Here is a 26756-nt window from a genome sequence, read left to right as displayed (position 1 = left end):
AATCTTTGTTGCATAGACCATATATTTTATCAATTTAAATGATCAAATTCAAAATGATTTATTTATTATTTAAATGCTACTCACATTACAAACAATGAACATGACAATAGTCATTTCCAACATATAGTATAACATTTTTTTAACAAATATACACTGTATTGCTGCCTTAAATTTTTAAAACAATCAACTTGGATGTTTATGTCATTTCAACTTAAATTACATTAAACTGACTTATATTGTATAACTTATAAAATAAGTTGAAAATTGCTTAACTTATTTTGATGCGTTAAAGCAATGCAAAAACATGTTGTCATAACTTATTTGTCATAGGATTTTTTACAGTGTAGATATAGAAAAGGAGAGTATAATATATAAAATAATACTTTACTACAAGTAAAGGAAATTAATAAAAAAATAAAATAACAGAAAAGGTGCTATGAATTCATTCAAATTGCGTAAAAACTTCACATACAGACCTAGTGCGTTTTGCTTTTATTATCTTCCAACCCAAGTAGTAACTCAATAGAAATTGTATTCAAAATTAATTCTAACGTTACCCGTAGAATAAACTCTTTGAAACGTCATTGTTGTCCAGCCCCTCTTAAAATGCATTTTGTCTTCCTCTAGCGGCAGAGTAAGGCAAAACCAACTCTCTTTATACAAGGTTAATCATTGAACTTGTTGCTCTTGCTCGGTTGTAAGCATTTCTCCCCGAAGAAGCGTGTGTCCAGGGTCGTGGTTAAGGTATGCCCAGCCGCTCTCTTCTGTCATGGGGGATATTAGACAGCGCAATGGCTCTATAGGTAATAACGACACAGATTTATCTGTTGTCCCTTGTAGAGTGGACGACAGAGTGCTTTATCAGAAAGTTGACGATGGGGTCGATGGGGAGGAAATCGAGATGCAAACTCGAGCAGAAGTGCGGGATACGGATGCTGACGCTGAGGACTGCCGACGGGGCAACGGACGGGCTTTTTACCGGGTTTGTGTGCCGGTTTGCTGTAAGAGAAGCGACACTGACCGCGATGAGGATAAGGATAATGAGGATGATGATTGTGAGGAGGAGGACACGGGGGCAAAAACGGTTGAGAAAGGTAAACTGATCTCAACTCTTAACAGGAGCCTGGATTTGATCTCCGATCGATCTATTTCTGTTCTGTTAATGTCTATTTCTACACCTGTGTGACCTCTGTGTGACTCTAGTGTTAACTTACCGAGAGCAGTTACAAGTCAGTAGCGTAACGTTAGTAACCATCGTTTCCGCATATACCACTCTTATACTACAATAAATCTGCGGTAACTTGGTATCATAAAATAAAAATTAAAAACTGCTACGGTCAGAAAGATAGTAGGCTATCTTTAACTGTTGTAACGAAACAACATATCAATTTACCATATGACTTTAACATAGGGATGCACCGATATGAAATTGTTGGTCATACCGATAACAATTTATATTTGAAAGCCGATAACTTTTTGAGAGCCTTGATTACAAAAACAAAGGTCTCACAATTAAAAGGCATGTTCAAACCACACAATTATAATGTTCTAAAACAGTGCACATCTGAAGGGTCTCAGCTGAAGGAAATAATCCATCATTTATCAGCTTTAATATATTGGCCAGATTTTCTTATCTGTCAGATAACGATAACACTAAAAATGAACATATATCGGCCAATACCGATATGGTATATTGTGCATCCCTACTATAATTTTAATAATATGATAAATGGCAGGTTTGCCATGGTACGTTACGTTACATTATGTTACAGTTACGTTGTAACAAACCTGTGACATACTGTACATACTGTAACCATCGTTTCTTCTTTAAAATACCATCGATACTACAATAAACCTGCTGTAACTTTGTTCAACTTAATCCCATATTGACTTGCCATGATTTTACAGTTTTAATTATAGCTATATTATATTTGATAAATAGCAAATGTTAAGTTTTTAAGGGTTTACTTTGTAAAAGCTGACGAGAAGAGTTATGTTGTATCAAACCTGTTACAGTCACCATAGTGTCCATAGTTTTTTTTTTTAAAATACCATCGATACAGTAATCTGCAGTAACTTTGTATTAGCCACATGCCGTAAAAAAGTTAACTAATAAATAAATAAAAATGTATACATCAGATTTCAGATTGTTTCTTAAACTGTTTGAAGGAAATCTCATCAATTTTTCATGATTTTACAGTAACCTATTAATTGAAGTAATTGTGGAATGAATGGCATGGTTATTACCATGGTAACGCCTTTTTATAGCTGACGAGAACAGTTACATTGTATCAAGTCCCTTACATACAGTTACCATTGTAACCATTGTTTCCGCTTTTAAAATAAACTGCGGTTTCTTGGTTATAGCCACCTTTCATCCAAAAAAAGTGTTATCTGTTGAGTTCTTATACATTAATATGGGATTTAGTTATGTATTTTTAAATTACAGTGATGGCTAATTCCAAGTTACCACAGTGTGTTTATACTGTAGTACAATAAAGTGCAACAGGTTCAGTCGACTTTTTCTGCGGCGCTTGTTCCAGAAGTGTTTTTCCCGTAGGGAATTTATAGAAGACTTCATTAAAGCGTTATAAGCCATGACATAAACCAAACTAACCAGTTACAAGGTGGATGACAACATCACAAACTTTGATTTGAAGCAAAAAAGTATTTTGGACAAAAAGACAAAAGTACAAGACGGTGTATTTAACGGCTTCAATGAGGTAAAGAACTACAATCTCATGAAGCATTGCGAATTACATGATTGAATTAAAAGTGACCTACATTTAAAGTTTGATTTAGTTCAGTTTTTCAAAAACAAATTCCTCTATGGTGGAAATGAATGGGATTTTGAATTCAGACTGTAGCAGTCCATTGTATGTTGTTGGAAACTGTGGTGACCATGGTAACTTTTGGAAGGGACACACTTACTGTATCTATTTGACTGTTTTTCATTCTAGGCAAGTACATATTATCCAATGGTATTATTTTTTTCAAAGTACCTTTAAAATTTTAAGTTGTCATCTTGTCTTAAAGAATAAAGAAAATAAAGGAATATAAAATTCCTCAGGAAGAAGATAACAGAAAATGCCTTATCATCATGACTCATGAGCAGTACTGGATTTGTGTGAAAAACCGTTTGAATCACACCAGGAAACAATGTCCTTTTGTCTATTCTGTTCTCTCTAAACGCTCAGGTGAAGTTGTTTGTTTTAAACCAAACCCGTATTGTTGGGTATGTGTTATGTTCCAGGGCCCATGATCTTTGACTCAGCCCAGGTCCTCATGGGACATTTGATACAATTTGGCGTTTGTCCAATGTTGGCAGCCACACAACCTGATTGAGCATGCAGCTCAGCTCAGCTCACCCACAGGTAGTAAAGTTGCGTTTGGTTGCATAATCATTGCCGTCACATTTGGTATCATTTCAGTGTCAAAGTGAAACAGAATCATCAACAGTGTTTTGAGATTCATGCTGTTTTTGTTCCATCTCACTCCACTCCAAATATCAAAATTCAGATCACACATTAAAAAAAGCCAAATCAAGCTGTGTACTTCTCATGTCTCATTTCCATTGTTTGTGCAGACGGTTTGTCTACAAAGAGTAATAAGTGTGGTAATAAAGTCATTCCATATGGTGCTCCAATGAATAAACATGGTGGAAAAGAGAAAATATAATACAGTTTAACCTTGTACAGGAACAGTTTAACCTAAAAGTACTTGTCAATTCTGCTCAGTAAACTAGAAAAAATAGAGGTTTGGAAGTTTGATAGATAGATAGATAGATAGATAGATAGATAGATAGATAGATAGATAGATAGATAGATAGATAGATAGATTTCAATAGAATTTATTAGATTTTTATTTAGGGTTTTTTTCTCAGCAAATATTTATTTATGCAGTTAAAACAGTTAATTAATCAATTTGCACACTATATCATTAATTTGGTCTGATGTTAAGCTGTTTTGTTATATTCATCCACAGAAAAGAAACCAGCTTGTCCAGGGCTGGGCCTCCTGTATAGCTTGTTAGCATCCGTCTTCTTCTCCGCTGCAGCTCTTCTTGTGAAGAAAATCGAAGGGATGCACGCCATCCAAATCAGTGCGGTTCGGTGCTTCTTCCAGATGCTGTTTGTCTTACCAGCCATGATATATTTTAAGTATGAATCTATGATACATATTACAAGAATGATTCAGATATATTTCAAGTAAAAATCTATAATACAAGCATGAATCTGTAATACAAGTATGAATCTATAATACAAGTATGGATCTGATTTATTATAAGTATGAATCTATAATTCAAGTATGGATCTGATTTATTACAAGAATGAATCTATAATTCAAGTATGGATCTGATAGATTACAAGTAAGAATCTATAAAAACAAGTAAGAATCTATAATACAAGTAAGATTCTGATATATAACAAGAATCTATAAAGCAAGTATGAATCTATGATATATTTCTAGTATGAATCTATAATACAAGTAGAAATCCGATATATTACAAGGATGAATCTATAATACAAGTTTCAATTTATGAAATATTACAAGTATGAATCTTTAATACGGTACAACTATTAATATTTAAAGGTGCAGTGAGGTTGTGAATTGCAACTAACAGAAGTTACGGTGGCTGACAGGAAAAGATAAGCAGAGAGTAACGGGAGAGAGTAATTCATTGAGCGGAATTGTAAACACCTCTGATTGTCTATTGTACTCACGCGCTCATCGGATTTGTCTGTGATTGGCTACAATGGTCAATGCACGGGAGCGTTTGAGAGCACACGGTAGTGTTTGGAAGTGTTTTAAAAAACGGGAGCGAGAGTGTTTGAAAGCACAAGCAGGCGATTATTAGCGGACCGCTCTGCTATATCTGTGTAAGTGCTCCGTGAAGAGCGTCATTGATGTATATTTACAACATGTTTCTGAAGCGCTGATCAATGTAGCCAATCACAGACATTTCCGATGAGCGCATGAGTTTACGATTCCGCTCAACAGCGCTCAAAGCGTCACATTTTTAAAATTTCAGTACCGACTGGTACCGAAGTCGGTACTTATTGACAACCCTAGTTACAAGTATGACTCTCTTGACCCTGTGATTGGATCCAATATTATTTTGATTCAGCAATGTGGGAATAGCCTAGCCTATAACCTTTTCATTTTTCAGAACTGGCTTTTTGGGACCGAGAGGTATGCGAATCTACCTGTTCCTCAGAGGGTTCCTGGGGTCCAACGCCATGATCTTGTTGTATTATGCAGTTCTGCAGATGCCCCTAGCTGATGCCACGGTTATAATGTTCAGTAATCCAGTCTTCACATCCTTGCTGGCTTGGATTTTCCTCAAAGAGAGGTGCACAATATTGGACGTCGTTTTTACTGTGTTTACGCTTACCGGCGTCATACTGATAGCCAGACCGCCATTCCTCTTTGGTGGTGAGCTGTCTGGCATCGAAGGAGACTACACCAATCACATCAAAGGCACGTCGGCCGCCTTCGCCGGGGCGGTCGGAGCAGCTTGCACTATGGTCATTCTGAGAAAAATAGGTAAAAGTGTTCATTACTACCTCTCCGTCTGGTACTATGCAGTCCTGGGACTCGTCGAGTGCATCATTGTTTTGTTCATCTTGGACGAATGGACCATTCCGTCCTGCGGCTGGGACAGGTGGTCGCTCATGGCCATCGGGCTGCTCGGGATAGCCGGACAGACGTTCCTCACCAAAGCCCTGCAGATTGAGAAAGCAGGACCTGTTGCACTGATGAGGACGATGGATGTGGTCCTGGCATTCATCCTCCAGTTCCTGTTCCTCAACCGCAAACCCACATGGTGGAGTCTGGGAGGAGCGCTGTGTGTCATCAGCAGCACTAGTGGGGTGGCCATGAGGAAGTGGTATAACAGCACGAGGCATAAGAGCTGATCTCACATTATAGTGAGATGACAAGAGATTTTATGTTTCCTACAAATAATTGCTGCATTAGACACCAAAGATGCTGATTTGCTGTAATCAGAAGTTAGGACCTTACTGTATGCAGTATGTACAGTTTATTACAGTATTTTCAGTAGTTTTGTAGTTTCTTAATGTAGATATTATTACCCCAACTGAGGGCTGTTAGTCAAGATGCTACAGATATTTTTTAATCGGGATAATATTGTTGAGACAATACTGCTTTATCATATATAGATTATTGTAAACTATATAATAATAGACTGCTGGTCAGAACCTGAGCTTGGTGAGTGTAAAAATCACCAAAAAAGTCAATTTTGTCATCCTTTACTAATAACCCTCATGCCATTGCAAACCTGTATGATTTTTCTCTTCCATGGAACTTTAAAGGGATACTCCACTTTTTTTGGAAATAGGCTCATTTTACAACTCCCCCAGAGTTAAACTGTTGAGTTTTACCGTTTTTGAATCCATTCAGCCGATCTCCGGTTCTGGCGGTACCACTTTTAGCATAGCTTAGCATACATCATTGGAGTGGACAAGACCATTAGCATTTCTAAAAAAAAAAAAATGACCAAAGAGTTATGATATTTTTCCTATTTAAAACTTGACTCTTCTGTAGTTACATCGTGCACTAAGACCGACGGAAAATGTAAAGTTGCGATTTTCTAGGCTGATATGGCTAGGAACTATACTCTCATTCCTGCGTAATAATCAAGAAACTTTACTGCAGTACCATGAGTGCAGCAGGCGTAATGATATGACGCAGCGCCTGAAAATAGGCTACCTTCCGTCAACACAACGGAACTATTTTCAGGCGCTGCGTCATATCATTACGCCTGCTGCACTCATGGTACGGCAGTGAAGTTTCTTGATTATTACGCAGGAATGAGAGTATAGTTCCTAGCCATATCAGCCTAGAAAATCGCAACTTTACATTTTCCGTCGGTCTTAGTGCACGATGTAACTACAGAAGAGTCAAGTTTTAAATAGGAAAAATATCGAAACTCTTTGGTCATTTTTTTTTTAGAAATGCTAATGGTCTTGTCCACTTCAATGATGTATGCTAAGCTATGCTAAAAGTGGTACCGCCAGAACCGGAGATCGGCTGAATGGATTCAAAAACGGTAAAACTCAACAGTTTAACTCTGGGGGAGTTGTAAAATGAGCCTATTTCCAAAAAAAGTGGAGTATCCCTTTAAAAGAGATATTTTGAAAGTTGAAAGTCAAAATTGATCTATTCTGTACAAGTTATGCGTTATTCCATTTGTTTAATGATTTGGACCCAGTATGTTAGGAACACAGTGTTTATACTGCAAGAATAATGATTAATTTAGTTTTTGAATACTAGATGCATATTGTGGACATGATCCATTTAACCATTCTTAACCATTTATAAGATATAAACTCTCAATCTTTAATTACTAGAATAAAAAAAAGGAAAAACACCACAAAATGAGTACATCTGGGATACGTACTCTATTCCAAGCCAAACAATACATTTGTTTGAGGGCAACACTGAAATTTAAGTTATTTGCTGGATTTACCCCATTCGTCATCATCCACATGATGTGAATGACGTCAAACGTCATTGGTTGTGGTGTCCCATTCACTTTTATTGTATGGAAAAGAGCAGCGTGAGCATTCTGCCTAATGTCTCCATTTCTCTTCCATGGACGAAAGTTTGGAAAAACACGAGGATGAGTAAATAATGACATAACTTTATGGGAAATATGCCTTTAAAACCCTTAGCACTTTGTCACTGACAATATACTGTAACTGGCCAGCTCCAGAGCCGCATGCGCTCTCAAGGAGGGCAACTCAGACGTTACAAGGACGGCCTCGAAGCCAATTTGAAACTATGCAACATGGACCCAAATGACCTTGAAGAGATGGTCTCAAGAGATGGCCGTACTGCCATCCACTCCTTTGAGTTCAGCTGGATCACCGTTGCTGTAGACAAACAATGACACCGAAAGCTCAATACCTTACAAATAACAACATCTAGCCAGTTTATGTGCGACACCTGTGGCCGGCCATGTGCTTCGAGGATCGGCCTCGCTGGACGCACCATCAACTGTGACGAGATCCGTCATGTCGACAGCTCAGACCACGACTGTCACTAGCATTACTTTTAAGAGGAAGACACAGGGTCAACAGTTTGTCTGAATATTTATTTTTCTCAAATTTAAGTTTGTTTTTAGAAATGTTTTAATCATATGTGCTTAAAGCTGAATAAGTAATATGTTCTGAACCCTGATGAACCAAAGATTTGAACTCTGTCCTTGTGTACCTTAGATATACACACAGGTCTACTGCACAAATATTAGCCTGATATAGAACGAGTCTCTCTCGTTTATTTATCCGACATGTGTCTTGGCACTAAGATAAGTTATTTTGATTTGTTACAAGAGGCCGTGACTAGGTAATGGCTGTTCTTCTGCAGTTGGCTGAACTGCATCTCATTTGTTTTCCCTTTTACATTTATTTTATTTTCTTTCTTTTTTTTTCTTCATTATTTTAATTTGACATTTTTATTTAAACCTGTTTGTGTAAACTGACCTGAAAGCACTTTACAATGACTTGTTGTGTCAGTTTATGGCACTATTAATGGTTTACTGAAAGACATGCTGCCTTAAATGTATTTTTTTTTTCTATCTGAAGACATATCCGTTTATGTAAGAGCAGATCCCTCCATATTATTTATTGAATAAGGTTTTCGATTTGAATAATGCCTAGATTTAATCTTGCTTATTTATATGACTTTTGAACTTAGCTGTTTAAATAAATGAAATATTCTTCTTAACTTGTTGAGTGGAGTGTCTTTTTTTTCTGGAAGTACTAACCAAGATTTAAACTTTGTAGGCTGTGGTAGTAGTGGTAATCATGTGATTCTCACCCCTGCCGAGTGGTTAAGAAGGATTACTGCTGCATTCTTGTGGATTTTCTGTTCTTTCTCTCATTATTTTAATTCAAACTTCATGCTTTGTGTATACTGTAGGCTAAATTTAGGGATGCTCTGTAAAATGCCATACACAGCATCAATTATTGTAGTTTTCTGCCCATGGTCTGTTTGCCTTCGACCTTCTAACAAAAACAAGCTGTTTTGCTCTTTATCCTCAAACAAAAGGCCCCAAACTGTTTGATAAGTGTAGACATGAACGACCTGTTCCAATGCAGTACATTCATCAACAGATAACAGCAGCTGGTGTTAGTGATAGATCAACATAGATTCAATAAACACACACACACACACACACACACACACTACATGGTACAAGTGTAGGACACCCCCTTCTAAATAACACTCTCCTCAAACAAGCATTTTCAGTAGAATGGGTCGTACTAAACTCCCTGGTTGGATGTCACCAGTACAAATGATTAAGTGAGTTTGGTGTAAAAAATTGTGACGTCATACTCAAAACCCAGAAAGCCATATCATTTGTTTGAGCACACAACCTTTGACATCATCAACAAAAGATATGGGAAGCAGTTTCCATTTTATATATTTACACGGCTTTAAGATAGTCTTGCCTAAAACACGTGTTTAATATTCATTCTGAAACTTTTATAGCATATCTAATGAATCAATTTAAATCTTTTATGAAAACCCATATTAATTAATTTAATTAAGTTGGCTTGTGAGAGCCAACTTACTGAAATCCTATTTAAACTTATTATTAATATTGTTAGAATAGTGCTGGATATGTGATAAATTGCTTTTGTAAATAGCTTTGGATAAATCTGTAGGCTAAATGAATTAAAAAAAATGTTAGGCCTACATGTAAATAGTCGAGAAACTCTTTAGATCGTGATCATCAGAATAATGACAGCATTCTACAAAGCAAAATACATAAATCACAGCCACTTATGTCGGGTATAATAAAGGCTTTGTTAAAATTGGGCTAGCCTACTTTAAAACCACAACAAGCATGTTGCGGCTAGAGTGGTGTGAATTGCAGCAAACAGACACAACAAACCGGTATAGCAAATTGGGATTGTAGCCTATTTTGAATGACAAATTCATTGAAAGAGGATTCAAATGCAATGAAATTCGGAGAATCTGCTGTAACATCTAAAAAGTTATCTGAGCCAAATATGTTAAAATAGTCCCATCAGATTTAATATTAATTAATATATTTTTTTATGTTTATCATTAGTAGGCTAGCCTACGGAGCCCCTAAAGGGACATGGACTGAAGGAAAAAAGAGATGGGAGAAAAAATGTGCCTATTTGTCAAAAAAAAGAAATGTTTTGCGTTTCCAGAGAAACTTTGTGTTCACTTTTAAAATGGTTGTGTTCACCCGGGAAACTTTTGTGTTCGCTCGCAAAAGGTGTGAGTGAACGCAAAGTTTCGTGCGAACGCAAAAACATTAAAATGTGTAATTTTTACTCCCATCTCATATTTTTTTACACTACCGTGTAGGCCTACCCTTAGGGGCTCCGTAGATATAGATTTCCTCTCATCTACTGTATCTCATATTTTTTCCACCACCCCTTAGGGGCTCCATACTTTATGGGCTCATAGCCTACTTTTGTGTGGTTATAGCTTTATATATATCAAGGCCTAATATATCTAAACGTTTATGTTTATATCTAATTGTATAAAGTAGGCTATTTTTTTTTGTTATTGTATTGTTATTGAGTTATTGTATATTGTTTTATGAACATGGTATGACATTTTTTAATGCTAATTATTTAGACAGTAGCCTAAACTATTTGAGAAAATATAGTCTATCAGAATCAGAATGTATCAGAATATTAATTATATTTTGTCTAAATTATAAAAAAATTATTTATATTTTGGGTTTTTTGAATTTTTACTGTGATGTCTGCCACTTAGCAACTGTGAGCCAAAGAAATGATAGGCTATAATGGAAATCATAAGAACGTTTGTGCAAAGGAACATATAACACAGATGTTACAGAGATTAATAAATAAACAGAAAGCGAATAAACAAACACGCTTTTTGCTTAGATGTGATTACATTACCTCAAAGTGCTTAGTCACGTTGAGTGAGCATATTTGTCAGCATCTAGTTATTATTTAAGTGGCCAGTTGACTTTACAACCCAGTAGAGGGCAGCAGTGTAACGGATCAGTGGCGAGTTACATGAACAGAGTCTCTCAGTTAAAGGGATAGTTCACCCAAATATGAAAATGCTGTCATCATTTACTCACCCTCATGTTGTTCCAACCCTGTATGAGTTTCTTTCCTCTGTTGAACACAAAATTAGATATTTGGAAGAATGTCGGTAACCAAACAGTTTTCCATTGACTTCCATAGTATGAATAAAAATACTAAGGAAGTAAATTTTGGGGTGAACTTTCCCTTTAAGACTGTGGCTTAAGAACTAGTTTGACCACCTAGCAATTAGTTAGGGCTAATCAGTTCTACTTTTACAAATTTGACCCATCTACCTTTTTATATAACTGACTTAAAAATGAATGACCAGTCTTGAAGAAGTAAAATTAGATAACTTGTAAGGGTTTAAGCAGTTTATGCAACTGGCGGCCACATGAGATGAGGAGATCAACAACACATTTAATTGTTGAGACTTCAGTTCATGAAAACCTTCACTTGCAGGTGTTTAGATGGAAAAACATGGTAAAAGCTGTGGATGTTCCTACAAAACAAAAAGTCCACATGAGGGACAGATTATGAAGTATACAATCACTTTTGTACAAACCTGTGCCAGACTCATTTGAATCTTTGCAATTACATGACACCTTATTAATCTAGGCTACTCAGAAACATGACATAAAAACACAAAAATATGCCTTCATAGTTCCACAGCCAGCTGTGCGACCACAATGAATGATCAGAAATCTTTGTACGAAATCCAAATACACAACAAAAACATAAAAGACTGTCATACTGAACTGCAACATACAAAGGCTTACTTGTGTGGTTTTGTAAATGAATTGCAATTGGAAAGCAATAGTTCCAGATGCTGTAGGATTACATGTGACAGATTGACTGGGAGTGGAAGAATTGCACATTCTTTCTGGATGGCATAAGAGTTCCCTCCTTGTGGACTGAGAATTGGGAAAATCATTGCTATTCTGCCAAGAACACAAACACATGGTTAAAGTGAAAATGCATTGGCATATGTCTATATGAGCCTCTGCTAATAGCCCATTTTATTCCCTGAGGTTATTTTTTTAAAGAGTAGTAAGTGGTGGGAGGGACTGGATACAAGCCCTCTCTGTCTGGACTTTTTAGGTGTGGATTACCACGCATAAACAAAAGCATAATATACATGAAGAAACAATTAATAAAATAAATAATAATATTAATAATATTTTCTGCATGTAAACAGCCAGCATCACTTTGAGATTGTAAAGCAAATGTACAGTTAATCTAGTTAGGCAAAACAGGAAATCAAACAATGTTATCAATTGAGCCAAAGGAAGTAACCTTCAAATGTAGCCATAACGAGATAATGTCCATCCAGCATTCCTAGTGTAATGATACTTCATTATTGATACTCCATGGTACTTTAAAGAATGGTATGCTAAAATATTGGAAATAATCCAAATGTTTCTATTGTAGAAATGTCAAATAAAGTGGAATTAACATGATATTGTGCCCAAAAAATGTCCATATGGCTTAATATTGAGTAACTTGCAAGTGATATTGAGTATTGCCAGTTAGTTTGTCATTTTTCGCTCCACCAATGAAACTAGTTCCAAATTTCGAAGCAGAATCAACCGTTCCATGTCCATGCATATCAATAGTGGAGATATTAAATAAATCAGTAGGTGTGTTCGACTTGAAGTTTGGCATCAAAGAGAGTTTATATCTCACAATTCTGAGAAAATAAGTCAGAATTGCGAGATATAAACTCTCAATTGCGAGAAAAAAGCTCGAATTGTGAGATATGGAACTGCTGTTAATTTTTAATATTTATATTTTATGTGATATGCCTATAAAACACATGACGGCCATATCTTGTACCACACAGTTATTCCAAGGTATTCCAATAAATACAAAGACTGGTAGGCTACATACAGAAATTGTATTATCGTGGTAGGCTAGTATCAGGTCTCTCTGTAACTTCTGAAAGTGAATATTAAGTATGAAGGCGTGTTAGCGTGAGGCTGTTGACAGTAATAAAGTGTGTCAGTCTCTTGTCTTGAGCGGTACCGTGAGTTAAAGTCCTCAGACATTCCTATGCAGTGACTGTAGATCATCTATTGTGTGCTCGCGAGCGGCTTCAGTGTCTGCTGCTGCTGCTGCTGACTGAATAAGTTTCCCGCCTCCATCAGTTTAAACGCAACATAGTTTTAATGCTGCGGGGCTCTGCAAATTTAACAGTCATATTCTGAAACCATGATGAAGTTTCACTCTGTTTCGCGCGAGAGACGGTTTTCTGGTGTGACTTTCTGCAGCGGTAAGTTGTATCTCCTGTCGTTGGCACGTGTTTATGTTAAGTTTGAAGTGTTAAATCCTAAAATTATGTTATCATCTAGAAAATATGCTGCAGCTGGCCTCAAAACAACGTTTGATGGAGCGTGTGTTAGTTGTTAATGTTTTCTCGGATTATGTCGGAAATGAAAGAAAGAAAGAAAGAAAGACCTTACGAGTTGCCTTACGACTCGCGTGTATTAATTCACCTCAGTTGTTTTATTTCGTATGTATTTATACTTTTGTATAATATTTAAACGGTAGCCTACTCCAAGGTACTTCATGAAAAACGTATGATCCATGGTAATACCATGTTTTGGGCCATGTTTTGGGCAAAAAAGTACCATGACAGGTACTTTTTTGTTAGTGAAATGTGCTTCTCAATGAGCTTAGACAGGTGGACTGAGCGGACTCTAATATAAAAGACATGTGATGATGTTTTTAAATCGTGTGTGACGACGACGTTGATGATGATGATGAGTTTTCAAAATTGCATGCGAAGAGGAAATATCTTAGTAAATGGTAAGTTACGTTTACTCAAAAGCACAGTTGAGACATTTTTCTGTCCCCCATTTCTGCCTCTACAGGCTCCCCCAAGTCTAGTTTGGTGAAATCAGCCTCTAATGGGAATCTTATGTTGTTCTAGTAAAAGTGGAGTGTGACTGAGTTGACCAGCTTTGTAACCCGATCTTGCACGAGTGATCCTGGGGTTTGGGCTTTTGATGCTCGAACTCACACAATCCATTTTCATTAACCAGCCTGGAAAATGTGAATAGATGGAAAACTCTTCTTCTGCTTTAGTTTACTTGCCACATGAGAACTGGATTGAGAGACAAGTTGGAGGCAAGTATACTTGGTTACTGTCCTGTGATCAGATGGGATCTTTTGCTTTGCATCAAACAAGCCTATCATAGACCTTTGATCAGTTATGACACAATAGTTAGATTTTGTACATTTTTGCATGAATTGAATTACCGAATGTCATGTGCACTTTCAGTGTTGTGAAATTAAATCTGGGATGACACACCTGAATTTAATGTAGCTAAACAAGAATGACTGTGCCAGAAGACATGACACACCCAGAAATGGTCAAAGATTGCCAAACTGTACATTTATGACTGCAAACACTGATTTATCGTCAACAACTGTCTAAGTGTTTGGACTTGCCCAAATTGATATAGCGATATCTTTGATTTTGAAAAATTGTCAGTTTAAAGAAGATAATTAAATAAATCTGAGAGATTATTTTAATAAAACTGTATAAAATAGATGAATAAATATATTTAGACCCCCAGAGTATTGGCAGTTAGTTGCCAAGACAAAGTTTTAAGTTTAAGTTGTTCATCAAATATTTATATTTTCTTTTATTTCAATTAATTAAAACTAATTGTAAATGTTTTTGTTTTAGTTAGCCTAAAGTCTGGAATGCACTACACAACTTTTGCTTGAGTTTATGCTAATTACCAAAAGTCAGATCCAGTATGCAGGTGTTGGGCAGTCGGAGTTGACCAGTTTCATAAAAATCGTGTAATGTACGAGGGGAACAGACTCCGATTTCTATAATTAAGCTTCAGACAGCGATTCTATTCAGTTTGTAGGATATCAAACTGATAGTTTTTGCTGAGTTTAGAATGCATCTGGTTTTCATTGATCATAAATCTTCTAGCAAAGAGGCGGATGTTTCTGCATGAGATTGTTGTTAATTTCAGAACGATGTGAAAGTTGGTAGTGTGCGATCCTCAGACGTTTTGTGTACGTTACCCAGTTTTTCTCTGTAACCATTTACAAAGTGGGCAAGTGTGTGATGCCTATAGTGTGCTTAATATCTGTTCATATTTTAAAGTAGTGTCATTTATTCCAGCCCTAACTCTAATAAAACTGGGCAGAGATCAACAGCAGTTGACCTAGTTCCATTTATGATGGGTTGTTAGCCTAGAGATTGTCCTAATCTCGGTTGAACCTGCATGCATGTTGACATTGATGCCATTGTTTACCCTCACATAAACTTTGTTATATTAATATGAACTGTTCCAGATCTGAATGAGGCTTTGCTCCAGTAGCTGTTGTTTGCATATGAACAGAATCAAGCTAGCACACATAATTAGTTTGTGCTGGCTTCAGAAAAGAAGGGGAGAAGGAGGGAGCAGAGGTGGATTTGGGGAGGTGGGAATTCCCGTAATTTCCAATCGTTACTATGGCCTCATGCCTCAACAGACACTCATACCCACCCACCGCTCTGGAGGCACGACTGCCTCTTTACTGCTACAGCTCATAGTTTAGATAAGTTAAGTAAGAGTTGTCTTTGACAAGTTCAGGTTTTTAGGACACAAATGCCTGTAACACCTCCTGCAGGCTGGCTGATACGTCGGCTGTTTGCACACCACCATGAGATCAGTAAGGATTGCAGGAAATTACCTTAATGGATTGGTTGCAATCTTTCATAGTGTATATACAAATAAAGGCCGGCAATACTTTTTGGCTTCCACAACTTTTCGAAGTTTAATTAGTGGTGTTTTTTCTCCCATGATGGCGAATGGGAGTGTTATAGATTCCAATGAAATAGTTTCAAGACAGTTTACCAGTCCCAACAACTTACAAGTCCCAGCATAAACGCTCCAAATTATTTGTTATTAAAGCGTCTACATTCACAAAACACTGTTCATTTTAACAGAAAAGCAAGCATACTGTGCGTGATTTGACATGGCATCCAATACAAATAAATAACAATTGCCTTAACTAATGCTGAAAAATCCTGCGTTTGGGACCAGACCTGGTTCCAGAATCAAATCACCGAGGGTGCTTGAAATTAGTCTCGTCCTTTGCTATTGTTATCAAATCAATTTCGAGAATGAATCCTTTATTTATATGACCTTGGGGCTATGTATTGAAGCGTGTACAGTGCCGCTTGTCAAGCGTGGCAAACAAAAGTTTTATTCAAGTTATGAATATATTATATTAATTATTATATCGCCTAGGCCCTAGACAGCACGCAATGACTGTTCTCTTTATAATGACTAAAAAGCTGTCACTCATTCATTTGCGATCTCACAAAGTTCCATTATATTAATCAGTGAAGCTGACTACAAAATGAATCTCATCTTTAGTTTACATAATGTCTACCAGTGTTTCCTCTAGGATTTTTTCCAGCTGTGGTGGCAGGCCCATTTCCCCAGGGGGAGGAAAAACACCTGGGGCCACGCCCCCTTGCCCCAGGTGTTTAAACCTCCCCTAAGTATTAATATGAAAGGCTCCAAAATTTAGAGCAGCAAAGTGATTATGCGCATCCCGTGCGCAGAATTATGCACTTGAATCAACGCGAAGTCAAAGCGTGCAGCGCTTCGCATTGAAAAGTTCAAAGCGAAGATATATTTGATGCTTAGTGTATTATATCTATGCAACAGTTTGAGTCTTTTCTTTTAACAGTTTAAAATTTCAGTTACAAGGCGCATGAAGAATTCATAGTGCTCTCTACTCCAGTGCAGTAATCTAACAGACACCCGGCAGAAAGACTCTGTCCCACCTCTGGCGCGGGCCTAAGACTGAGGATACGTGTACATGACAACAACGTACAAATAATGGAAACGTTTTTACGATCCCAGTTCACACAGATCTGCGAAAAGGACTAAAAACGCTGTTGAATGCATGCCAGGCAAGTAGTTAGCGATGTCAGAATGTAAAGAAACACTAAGTCTAGACTGAACATGTAATACGCATGCGCATGACATCACTGGTTTCACAAATTCACATTTTTGTTGTTTACATGGGGACGACAACGGTATGTGTTTGAAACACTTGCACTTTTCAAATCTGTTTTCAAAACCTTGAGTTTGTCCGGCCCCAGAATGTCGTTTTTGTGTGCAAATGAACGGCCAAAAGGGATAAAAAGTTGTCAGTTTTAGTTGAAAACTGTGTAGTGTAAACGGCCCCTCACATTGATGATGGGACCTGAGTTTAGAGACCAGCAATTCATAGTGACTTGGGAATGGACTTTTTAAGTTTGCAACCACCCAAGGGTCCGATTCCCGTACAACGACGTCACTCGCTGCTTAACTACCATACTACGATGCATCATTGAAGAAATCAAGTAGCTAGTCACGACTGTTTCCAGAAACCATATTGTCGCAAATTGGTTGTTTAACCACGTTGGTTAAATGATGTCATGGAGGTGGTGGAATAATAATAACTACTTTTAATTAATCTGTTTGAGATCGAATTAATGTTAGATGTTTTGCTATAAATTACAGACATGGCATCTGAGGACTATTTCAAATTTTTCTCAGTTATTGCAGTTGAAGGATGCTCAACTGTCGTTATGAAGTAATTTTGGAGTAAAAGCATGTAATTAAATGTTGTCTTTTGTTGGACAAGAGGTTCATAAATGCTTCTCATGTTTGGAAAGATGTTTGACGTGTGTTACTTTTGCAAATTCACGTTATAAGTGACTCAAATTCAAGGTGCTTTCAGATGGATTAGCATTTACAGAGCCGTACATCAATGACAAGCTGCGCATAAAAGCGATAAGACAAATCGGTTTAAGTGCGATTACATGTAAATTGCAATTAATCATACAGCCCTAATTTGTATGTATTCTAAATAAAAGATATAGGCTAGATTGTACTGAATGTTAGCTTGCTTATTTTGCTCAAGGTTAGGATTTATTGAGTCCACATGTCATGCAAACAAGAAACTATGCTTCCAACTGGCTGGGCAAAAAAAGCAATTTTTCGATTAATCGTTTTTTAAAATGTGGTCGATTCAAAATCGATTCCCAAAGGCCACGAATCGATTTTTTTTTCATATTTATTTATCTATCACCCAAAAGCCAGTATTAGTTTTCCTACACTGTTCATCGGCTTGCAGCCTCCATGTTACAGCTAATGTTGTGAGATTTTATGTTTGTTTTATCTTAAACATAAAATAATCTGATCCTGTTTGATCAAGGCATGCGACTGTTCTAACTTGTCCAATATTCAGCATAAATTTTTCATCTTACATCAAAATCCTGTCTATTCATTGCATTTGAAATATAGAGTTGGGTTCTGTTTTAATGTACCCAAGTGTACCTAAAATCAAGTTTAATATACAGGTTTGTGGCTCTTAATTTCTTTTTATTAACCTCAAGTAAACTTATAGATTTAATACAAATCTTATATTTATAAAAAGAACATATTCATTGAATCGGAAATCGAATTTAGAATCGAAATTGAGAATCGAAATCGAAATTGAGAATCGAAATCGAAAATCGAATCGAGAATCGGAATCGAAATCAAAATCGAATCAAAATCGAATCAAATTGAGAGCATGCAAATCGAAACCTGTAGTTCCAAACCACACAACTTTGCGATGCTGCTTGCGAATGTTCGTTAGAACTATGGTTTCGGGAAACACTGACCCGTTGAACTATGCTGATAACGACGGAACTTGCGACCATAGTTGGCTAACGATACTTTTGGGAAACGCACCCCTGAACAGCCAGCAGCTTCTTAAAGTCCCCATGAAATCAAAATTGACCATACTTACTTTGTTTGCCTAAATTGATCGTTTTGTGGTGAACAATTCATCCATGCAAGTCAATCCACACAAAAAATTTTTTTGGCTTCGTAATCTTTAACCAAAATCTGAAATTTCCCCTCCCCTCTGCGTTGGAGGACCTCTCCTTATGACGTAGGTTTCACGGTTTGGGCGTCTTCTTAACATCTGTAATCACGCCCCTCCAACTGACAGTAGACAGGCTGAATGAAAACACCTACTTTTCTAGATCCAATCAGGTGCTAGTTGGGAAAAAGGCCACGCCCACCATTTTGCCTCATTTAGTATTCCGTTTCTCTCGGAAATACGTCACAACACTGGAGAAAAGTCGTTTGCAACTTCCGGTTCACGGGGACTTTAACAACAGCCTAAAAACTGGCCAGAATGAAAGTGAAATGAAAAAAAAAAACCAAATATTTTGCCATCACTTCATGGTCAGACCACCTTACGAAGTCATGTGGACACATGACAGTTCATCATAAGAAGGAAGGTGTGTCTGGTTTATCTGTCTGGTGATCTCATACCAAGCAGGAATGCATTTATGTGCTTTAGTAATGTTGAAGAATGCATTTTGGGAGCAGATTAGGACAAAACTTGTTTAGTTGCTTCTGATGATGAAGACAAGTTCTGAAATCACATTTTCCCTTCAGTTTTAAAAGGGAACGTGTCATGCCAGATTTTATGTCTGTGATGGCAAACGCTATTATTTATTGTGTGTCTCATGAACACACAATGACAGAATTTTCCATTTGGGTGAAATGTTCCATTCATTTTAGGTGTGCAAATCAATGGACATTAAAGCTGCAGTAGGGAGTTTTGAGAAAACGTTGACTTAGCCTGAAAATTTGAACAAGCACAACTTACAGGTCCCACCCCCTTGCTCTCTGCTGCGCTACAGCCCTCCCTCCACAGCTCGTCCTCCACAGCGGAGCCCGTCGTGAACGTGCAGGCTAGTAAACAGGGCCACTGATAACAGCGGATAAAAAGTTATATGGCATATGGGACATTCACTAATAGGGACTAAACATCAACAATATGCTTTACATTGACTATGGCCTGCCCATACTTTGACTACAAACTTGGTCCTCAAATCATTATGTATTTTGCAATAGCCTACATGTAACTTTATAACGTTGCACTCTTTCTATAAGTTATAAATAGCTAGCAAGATAACGTTAATATAACGGTAACTAACGTTACAGTATGTAAGTAATTATTCTAGCGATATATAATGCTAGATAAGGTGTGCTAGTACATTATTTCAGCAACATGACAAGCCAGTCAATTAGCAGGTTTCAATTGTTGCTTAGCAGAGTGCGTGACATTTTATCTACATGTTATGCGGCTAGAGTTTTGACACCGAGTCAATGGGCTCTGTGTAATTCTTTCTTTTTCGCTTGGTTATCGTCATCAGTCTTTTTCCTTTTACCTCTTTGTTTTATGAGCAGGTGTCACTCGAGAATTGGCAGTTTAGGTTGTTTCTCCGTCATAAGCACAGCTGCAGCACGCCGGCAATCTTGAGTTTGAACGACGGCTCACGCTCCGGCGCTCGCGCTGTGCGAGAGAGGGGTGTGATCAGCGCGTACACGAGCGTGATTGACACTGCTAAGACACTCCTCCCGGCTCTGATTGGTTGTTTCTGACCGGGAGCGTGTATTTCTTGCAAATGGCAATAGGACCACTGGGAGAGGAGCTTGTTTTTTACACAGATTATCTGTCTCATATTCTACTGTCAGGACATAATGACAGTTTTAGCAAATACATTTTTTCAAAAGTTACCTACAGCAGCTTTAAAGCTGGAGTACTTAACTTTTGGCGCTCTAGCGGTTAATAAACAGAACTGCATGCGTCTTGCGGAAGAACATTGTAGCCGGAGCTCCTTCTCTCTGTTTATGTCTATGACGTGATTCAGGATAAGACAAAAACATGATTTGGACAATGGATTCATGATGTTCTCACTCATTTTTAAATTTTTGTCCCTGAGTTCAATATAGGCAACCCCCTTTTTCCTGAGCATGTTATTGGCTAAGGCTTTCTATTCCGTTTAAGAGCTTCTCATTTATTACAATCCTCTATAATACACAGTAGATGGCATCATAAAGCCTGTTTTTTTCACAGATGATTGCTTTTATAAAACGGTTAGTTCCAATCCTTGATTCTGATTGGTCAATAGCTGTGTTTTATTCACGATAAAACACGGCTATGACCGCTTCACCCAACGGTTCTATGTATCACTACACAACACCCCTAGTAACCACTCTTGGCAACTTGCAACTTGGCAAACACATGTTTGATCTCATTGATATTGTTCATTGTATAGTAGAGTATTGTGAGAGATCGAGTAAGCGAGTGTACCTACATTTACAGTAGGTATAGCATTTTCCTTCAGGTCAGTCCTATATTCATAATAAAAAAAAAATCTGTTTGAATGTCCGCTGCGATATCTTGTCCTTTTAACAGTTAAGGGGTTTTCCCGTGCCGATAGTCATCTGTCAGTTGCGTCTTCCTTCTCCGTGATCACAAGTTTGAGTCCTTTCAATGTAAAAGTCTTCTCTACTGACTGACTCACTCATAAAGACAGTTTTTGCCGCCATCTATTGGCGAAAAAATGTATGTAACTTCTGTACGGCCAGGGACAATTTTTTTCCAGCGAAAGGAAGGATTTTAGTGATTTTACTTCATTAAAGTTGCATAGATGCATATTTTTCGGCTTTTTGTATTGTGTGGTAACTGTTTTATAAAAGCAATAAGGTACTCGAGGCTAGTGCTGTATCGTAAATAAGTCACGGTTGAAGGGGTTGCAGGCACGACGCGAAACGCCCTTCAGCCGTGACTTATTCACGATACAGCACTGCCTCGTACCTTATTGCTTGCTTAAAATATATATTATTTGGGGTTTAAACCATTTTGCCCAAATAGAAAAAAAGAAAAAAAAATCAGGTACAGTATCTTTAATGATACCATAAATCATGCATATTGTTGAGGAGAATGTGCTGTTACTTTTAAAAGTTGCTCAGTTTTGCACCACTCACATTTTCTTTAGAAAATATACAAATTTAGTGTTTGTAGATGGTTAGCACTGATTATTTCATTTCTTTTCTAGTGTCTTTTACGCCCTTTCTCTTTCACCGAGTCCATGTATGATTACAAGCACTCAAGTACTGAGTTATGAAAGAAATACTCCTCACTGTGTTAGCACAGTGATTTATCATCAACTGTGTGGGTGTGGGAACTGAGCCGTGTTTGAAGACTGACTGGCTGAATCCAGCTAGAATCAATGCAGCGAATGCCCCCCTTTAATTGGATTTGGACTACCCCCTCCAAGCGAGGCTTTACATTCCAGAGACCCCTGCATTTTTATAGGGATGGGGGGCTGTAGTGAGATTTTGGTCAGCTGTGTGATTTCCTGAGATGGAGATATTTTTGAGTGGATGTGAATTTTCATTTCATCCTGTCAGAATGTGCATCCTGTCCTTGTAATATTTCTTCAGTGTTTTAAACAAGGTTTCTGTTGTGGTGAAGTGCAATTTTAACAACTTCTCCAGATAGCACCTAGCAAGACACAAAACAGCTTGGCCTATGATAAGGATTGAGAAACTTTTTCTTACCTTGGCCATGCCAAGTAAAACCGGTGTGTTGGATTACAGTATGTTTATGTTTCATCTTGCATTGTCATATTTTCTTTATTCATTCAGGGAACATTTGTAGGCCATATTGCTATGTGGCAATAGAAGTTGTTTATTGAAATGTATTTTTCTTGTTCCCCTCTCTTCTAGTTTCCTGAGCCCCGAGGTCTTGGGAGAAGAGGTTAAAGTCGGGAGGGGCGAATAAATTGAGAAGACACAGCCGTCACTTTCTGCTGCAGTCATCCTAAAGCTTCCACTTCAGGCAGACCCACTGAGATTCCCTCTCTGATCTCAAGGCCATTGTCTCTAGGGGTAGTTTGCCAGAAGCTTGTCTCGTGTAAGTTGAGCAAGGAGAATCTGTCATTAGGTGCCTAGTGATATGAGGGTTCGTGTGGAGAGACAGGCGCATATTGGCTTCATGAGCTCCATGGCCTCTGAGAGGGCTTCCGCTGTGCTGGGATTGAAGAGTCTTGGTAAGAAGACTTCAGCAAGTAATGGAGATGCTCTCATATCTGTAAACTACGGCTTGCCTCAGAGCGAATCCCCTCAGACTCCTGTCCATTATCCGTTTGACCCCTTGGAGGGGGAGTCAACAGGCACAGAGTGCAGAATACGGAAGTCTTTGGACACTAGATCTAAGAGTTTGGATTGCTTGGGCGATACCTACAGGTCCAAGAACTGCAGCTGTGGGGCTGCAAGGCACGGGGAAGAAGGGTTGTACGTTTGCCAGATGTGTGGGTTTTTCAATCCAGTGGAAAGCAAAGAAGGCTGCCCAGAGAATAGCTTTGCTCCTAGAAGCTGGGGAACGGTGCCCCAGCAGAGGAAAGCAGAAGAGATTTCTTCTGATGTTTCTTGCCTCACTGGAGGACGGCCAACGTTGAATGGCTCAGATGGTGAACTGTGCCAGATGGAAATAGTCATCGGCCAAAACACGGAGAGCCTGCCGTTCTGCGGGCTGGATTTGAGGCGAAGCAGTGTGCCAGTATCCTCGCCACTAGGCCCTCGATGTGCCAATGGCTGCGGCACTGCTGTGAAAAACAAGATGCGTGACAGAATGGACTTTGTATGTGCCGTGTGTCATAAAAATGGATTCTCTAGTCTGGAAAGGCTCAACAGGAAAACCAAACCCATGTGCTCTCAGGGCAGGTGTCTTAAGAGGTCCACACCCCTCAGGTTGTCTGCAAGTCAGGACGGTAGTGACAGTGAGGGCACCGTGTCCGACAGCGAGTTTGTGCGAAACAAGAAAGAACGCTCTACTGTCCTGGTCAGGAGGTACCTGAAGAACAACCAGAAAATTAAAAAGACTGTGTGCACAGGCACCAGAGCTATAGTGAGGACGCTACCCACCGGCTGCATCTCTGACAGAGTCTGGGAGTCTGTTTGTGGGAAAACATGCCACCTGGGTGAGAGGCGCACGCATGAGGTCAGAGGATACAGCAGAGCGCTTCAGACCATCCAGCTGCAGGTTTCCAGGGCCCTTCTCAATTACCCAGGGGTCAAGTATGCAGAGGTAAGGTCAATTTCTCTTTTCACTAAAGCTCTGCTTGGTATGAATGCTTCCTTTATGAACTGATAGTTATTCGGGTGTTATGTTAAAGGTCTATGAATGTGCCTCTCTCACAGTTGGTGCCACAGTTCCTTCATTGAATGTTGGTGTTGTAGCTCATATATTGAAATAAGCATGTCAGGGAATTTCTTTGCTGTTTCAAGTGTGTTTTATCACTGAACAAATAATTATGATTGAAGCCTGCATTCTTAGCTTCTTGGGCACTTGTATACAGATTAATAATCAATATTGAAATGAATTTGTGGCTTAATTTTTTATTATTAACTAAGCCTAAACAAAGTCTAAAACGAAATTACTGTTGATTTTTGACATGTGGAACATTTTTGCATGTTAGTTTGCTGTCTTTGCTTTGCTGTTTGTTTGCATTTCAAACTTTCTCAACGAATTCAACTAGAATTCATCTTCATGGTCTTGTTGAATTCATTGAAAAATTGTAATTATAATGTGTAATTTTTTTTCTTCAATTAGCAGATGATTCTATACACCATAACTTACAAATGAGAAAAATCCCAAGTAATTTATTGTATGGGACTAAATGATATTTGCAGTGCTGTAAGAGTACGCCACAGTGATGCATTTTTTTCATGGTCATTTTCTGTGGTAATTGTAATAGTTCCAGTCTATTTAGCACTAGCCAGCACTTAATTTTGCCTGTAATTTGATGAATTACCAATAGGAGGAAATCTTTCTTGCCAAGGAAATTCCTTTTCCTGGAGCTCACAAAGCTGAAGTCGGTGCATGATACAGACACAAAACCTTTCAGCTTGAGGTTTTTCTGACAGATGATTTAGTGGGCGACTGCTGTCTGTTCCAGCAGAACTTCAGATCTATTATGCAGCGTATTATATCTGAGCTAAGGCAGACGTTTTACTAGTAGGCTTGTAAAAACCACTGCTTGTTGTGTTAAGGGTCGTTCCAGCGCTGTCTGGTTTCTCCCGCTGGCTGGGACAGTGGAACCCTCTGTTTCAGAGCGTACAGTGGTTCTCTCTACACTGGCTTAAGACATTAAGACTTTATTGCCCCTTTGAGGCACTAAAACCCTGCCTCCTTCACCTTTTCATTCATTTCTTAAAGGTGAAAAATGGGTTCACTGAGTTGGTGAGTAGAAATAAATTGTGTTGTAGTCATTACTCTTGAGACGAAACCATTTTTTCTTCACATTTTTTAGTTTGGTGTTCCACTGATTTGTTATTGGGGTTTTGTTTTGGACACATACATATCAACATCAGAACCATGGTGAAGAGCGGCCCGGCGTTATCTCAAATTGGAAAGGTTAAAAATGGGAATAGTGGATAGAGAAAAAAAGAGAAGCTTGTATCTGTTCTGGTGGTTTAATACAATTGCATAAAAATAAGTCTAATATAGAAAGTGCATATCACATCCCTTAGGGCAGTGTTATTCAAATGGTGGACTGCGGTCCGGATCCGGACCACGGCTTGGTTCCATCCGGACCACGGGACATAATTGCGCCATTTTATCGTTTCTACAGATTAAAGTGAGCACTGCTTCAAAACAACGGAGTGGTTCACACACCACAACCAGTCAGGGTTGTTTATGGTAATGATCTATCTATATTATTTATCTAGAGCTAAAAGTGCTTATTCAATCCCTTTCCTCTCCATGCGCGTTGCTTCACTCTCTCCCTCGCTAAAAACGTAAAGCGCCACATTAAGAGATGTGATGATGAGAGATGGCAAGGGAAGACAAATTTTCTTTAAATTTACTTTCTAGTTAAAATTTTTTTGTCCTCATGATGATGAGAGTTTTGATTACTAGATTATGTACTTTGTTTGTTTTTAGTAGTTTATTGTTTTAAGCAATATATTAAAAAAAATGGTCCATACTTTTCTTAAGAGGTAAACCTTCCCCCCCGGTATGTTTTCTCAGTCCCAATGCCTTCTATGTGCCATGCACAAAGGTGTCTAAATGTAAAATAAAAATAATAGCCTGTTAAAACATTCGTTCTAACCTTTTTATATTCATATCCAGGTGGGAGAAATATTTACTTTTTGGGAACATTTTTGGTAAAAATTCTTAGACGTCACTGTTTTGGCTCTCTGGGCACAAGATTTTCATCTGTGATGACTATTTTGAGTTTTGAGTTTTTTTCTTTTTTCTTTTACAAAGTACTACGGCTGCCTCGATGGAAATGTATAACTGTTCCAAAAAAATATTGTCCGGACCTCCGCTGGGAAGGAAATATAGAGACCGGACCTCTTAAACTTTAATTGAATATCCCTGCCTTAGGGTTTATTCTAGTGACATAGCCTATAGAGTGTGTTATTTGGTTTCTTTAAGCCATTATGATGATTTGCATAATTTAAGGTCTGCTTTATTGGGCCACACTTTCCATAACGCAGTCTTTAGTGTTGGCATGGTTATTTTATTGTCCAGATTTGAATATAAATTGGCATTTGTCCTTGAAACTTTGTATATTGATGTAAGTAACTTTTTAGGTGTGAACTCATTTAACAGTACATTATTATAGCAGTTTTCTCAAGTGTAATTTCTTAGAACTTTTTAAAAAAACATGTTAGCGGTACACAATGCTTTTTGAAATTTATATACTTATATATTGCTTTCTTGCCCAATTCAAAAGCGCAAACACCCAAGTTTCTATGATATTCTGGTTTCAAGAATTTTTAGAAAAGTAATTTTGCCATACTGTCAGACTCAGAAG

The 26756-nt window shown here is 38.0% G+C and overlaps 2 protein-coding genes across 9 annotated transcripts in view; both read left to right on the top strand.

Moving 5' to 3' along the window:
* The first annotated feature begins 649 nt into the window (after positions 1–649).
* On the top strand, positions 650–6009 carry slc35g1 (solute carrier family 35 member G1). 2 transcript variants are annotated; one of them, XM_056245977.1, is made up of 4 exons: positions 650–744; positions 841–1094; positions 3985–4159; positions 5170–6009. In XM_056245977.1, the coding sequence occupies exons 2-4, from the start codon at positions 902–904 to the stop codon at positions 5915–5917; spliced, it is 1116 nt and encodes a 371-aa protein (XP_056101952.1). In that variant the 5' UTR covers positions 650–744; positions 841–901; the 3' UTR covers positions 5918–6009. The 2 variants fall into 2 exon arrangements, with proteins under 2 accessions (XP_056101952.1, XP_056101951.1); XM_056245976.1 differs by having other exon boundaries at positions 666–1094.
* Positions 6010–13107: 7098 nt separating this feature from the next.
* The window catches only part of plce1 (phospholipase C, epsilon 1), an 89463-nt gene continuing 75814 nt past the window's right edge, over positions 13108–26756 (top strand). For 6 of the 7 annotated variants that reach the window (XM_056245967.1, XM_056245962.1, XM_056245963.1 and 3 more), the window contains exons 1-2: positions 13109–13340; positions 22660–24019. In XM_056245967.1, coding sequence (XP_056101942.1) covers positions 22889–24019 — 1131 coding nt within the window. In that variant the 5' untranslated portion in view covers positions 13109–13340; positions 22660–22888. Of the gene's footprint in view, positions 13341–22659; positions 24020–26756 lie in introns of all 7 variants that reach the window. The other variant, XM_056245961.1, reaches the window with a different exon arrangement.

The sequence above is a fragment of the Rhinichthys klamathensis genome, unplaced genomic scaffold (genome assembly GCF_029890125.1).
Source record: "Rhinichthys klamathensis goyatoka isolate OS25496 unplaced genomic scaffold, OSU_Roscu_1.1 h1tg000035l_1, whole genome shotgun sequence".
Classification (NCBI taxonomy): Eukaryota; Metazoa; Chordata; class Actinopteri; order Cypriniformes; family Leuciscidae; genus Rhinichthys; species Rhinichthys klamathensis.
This window is presented reverse-complemented; position numbering and strand designations above follow the sequence as displayed.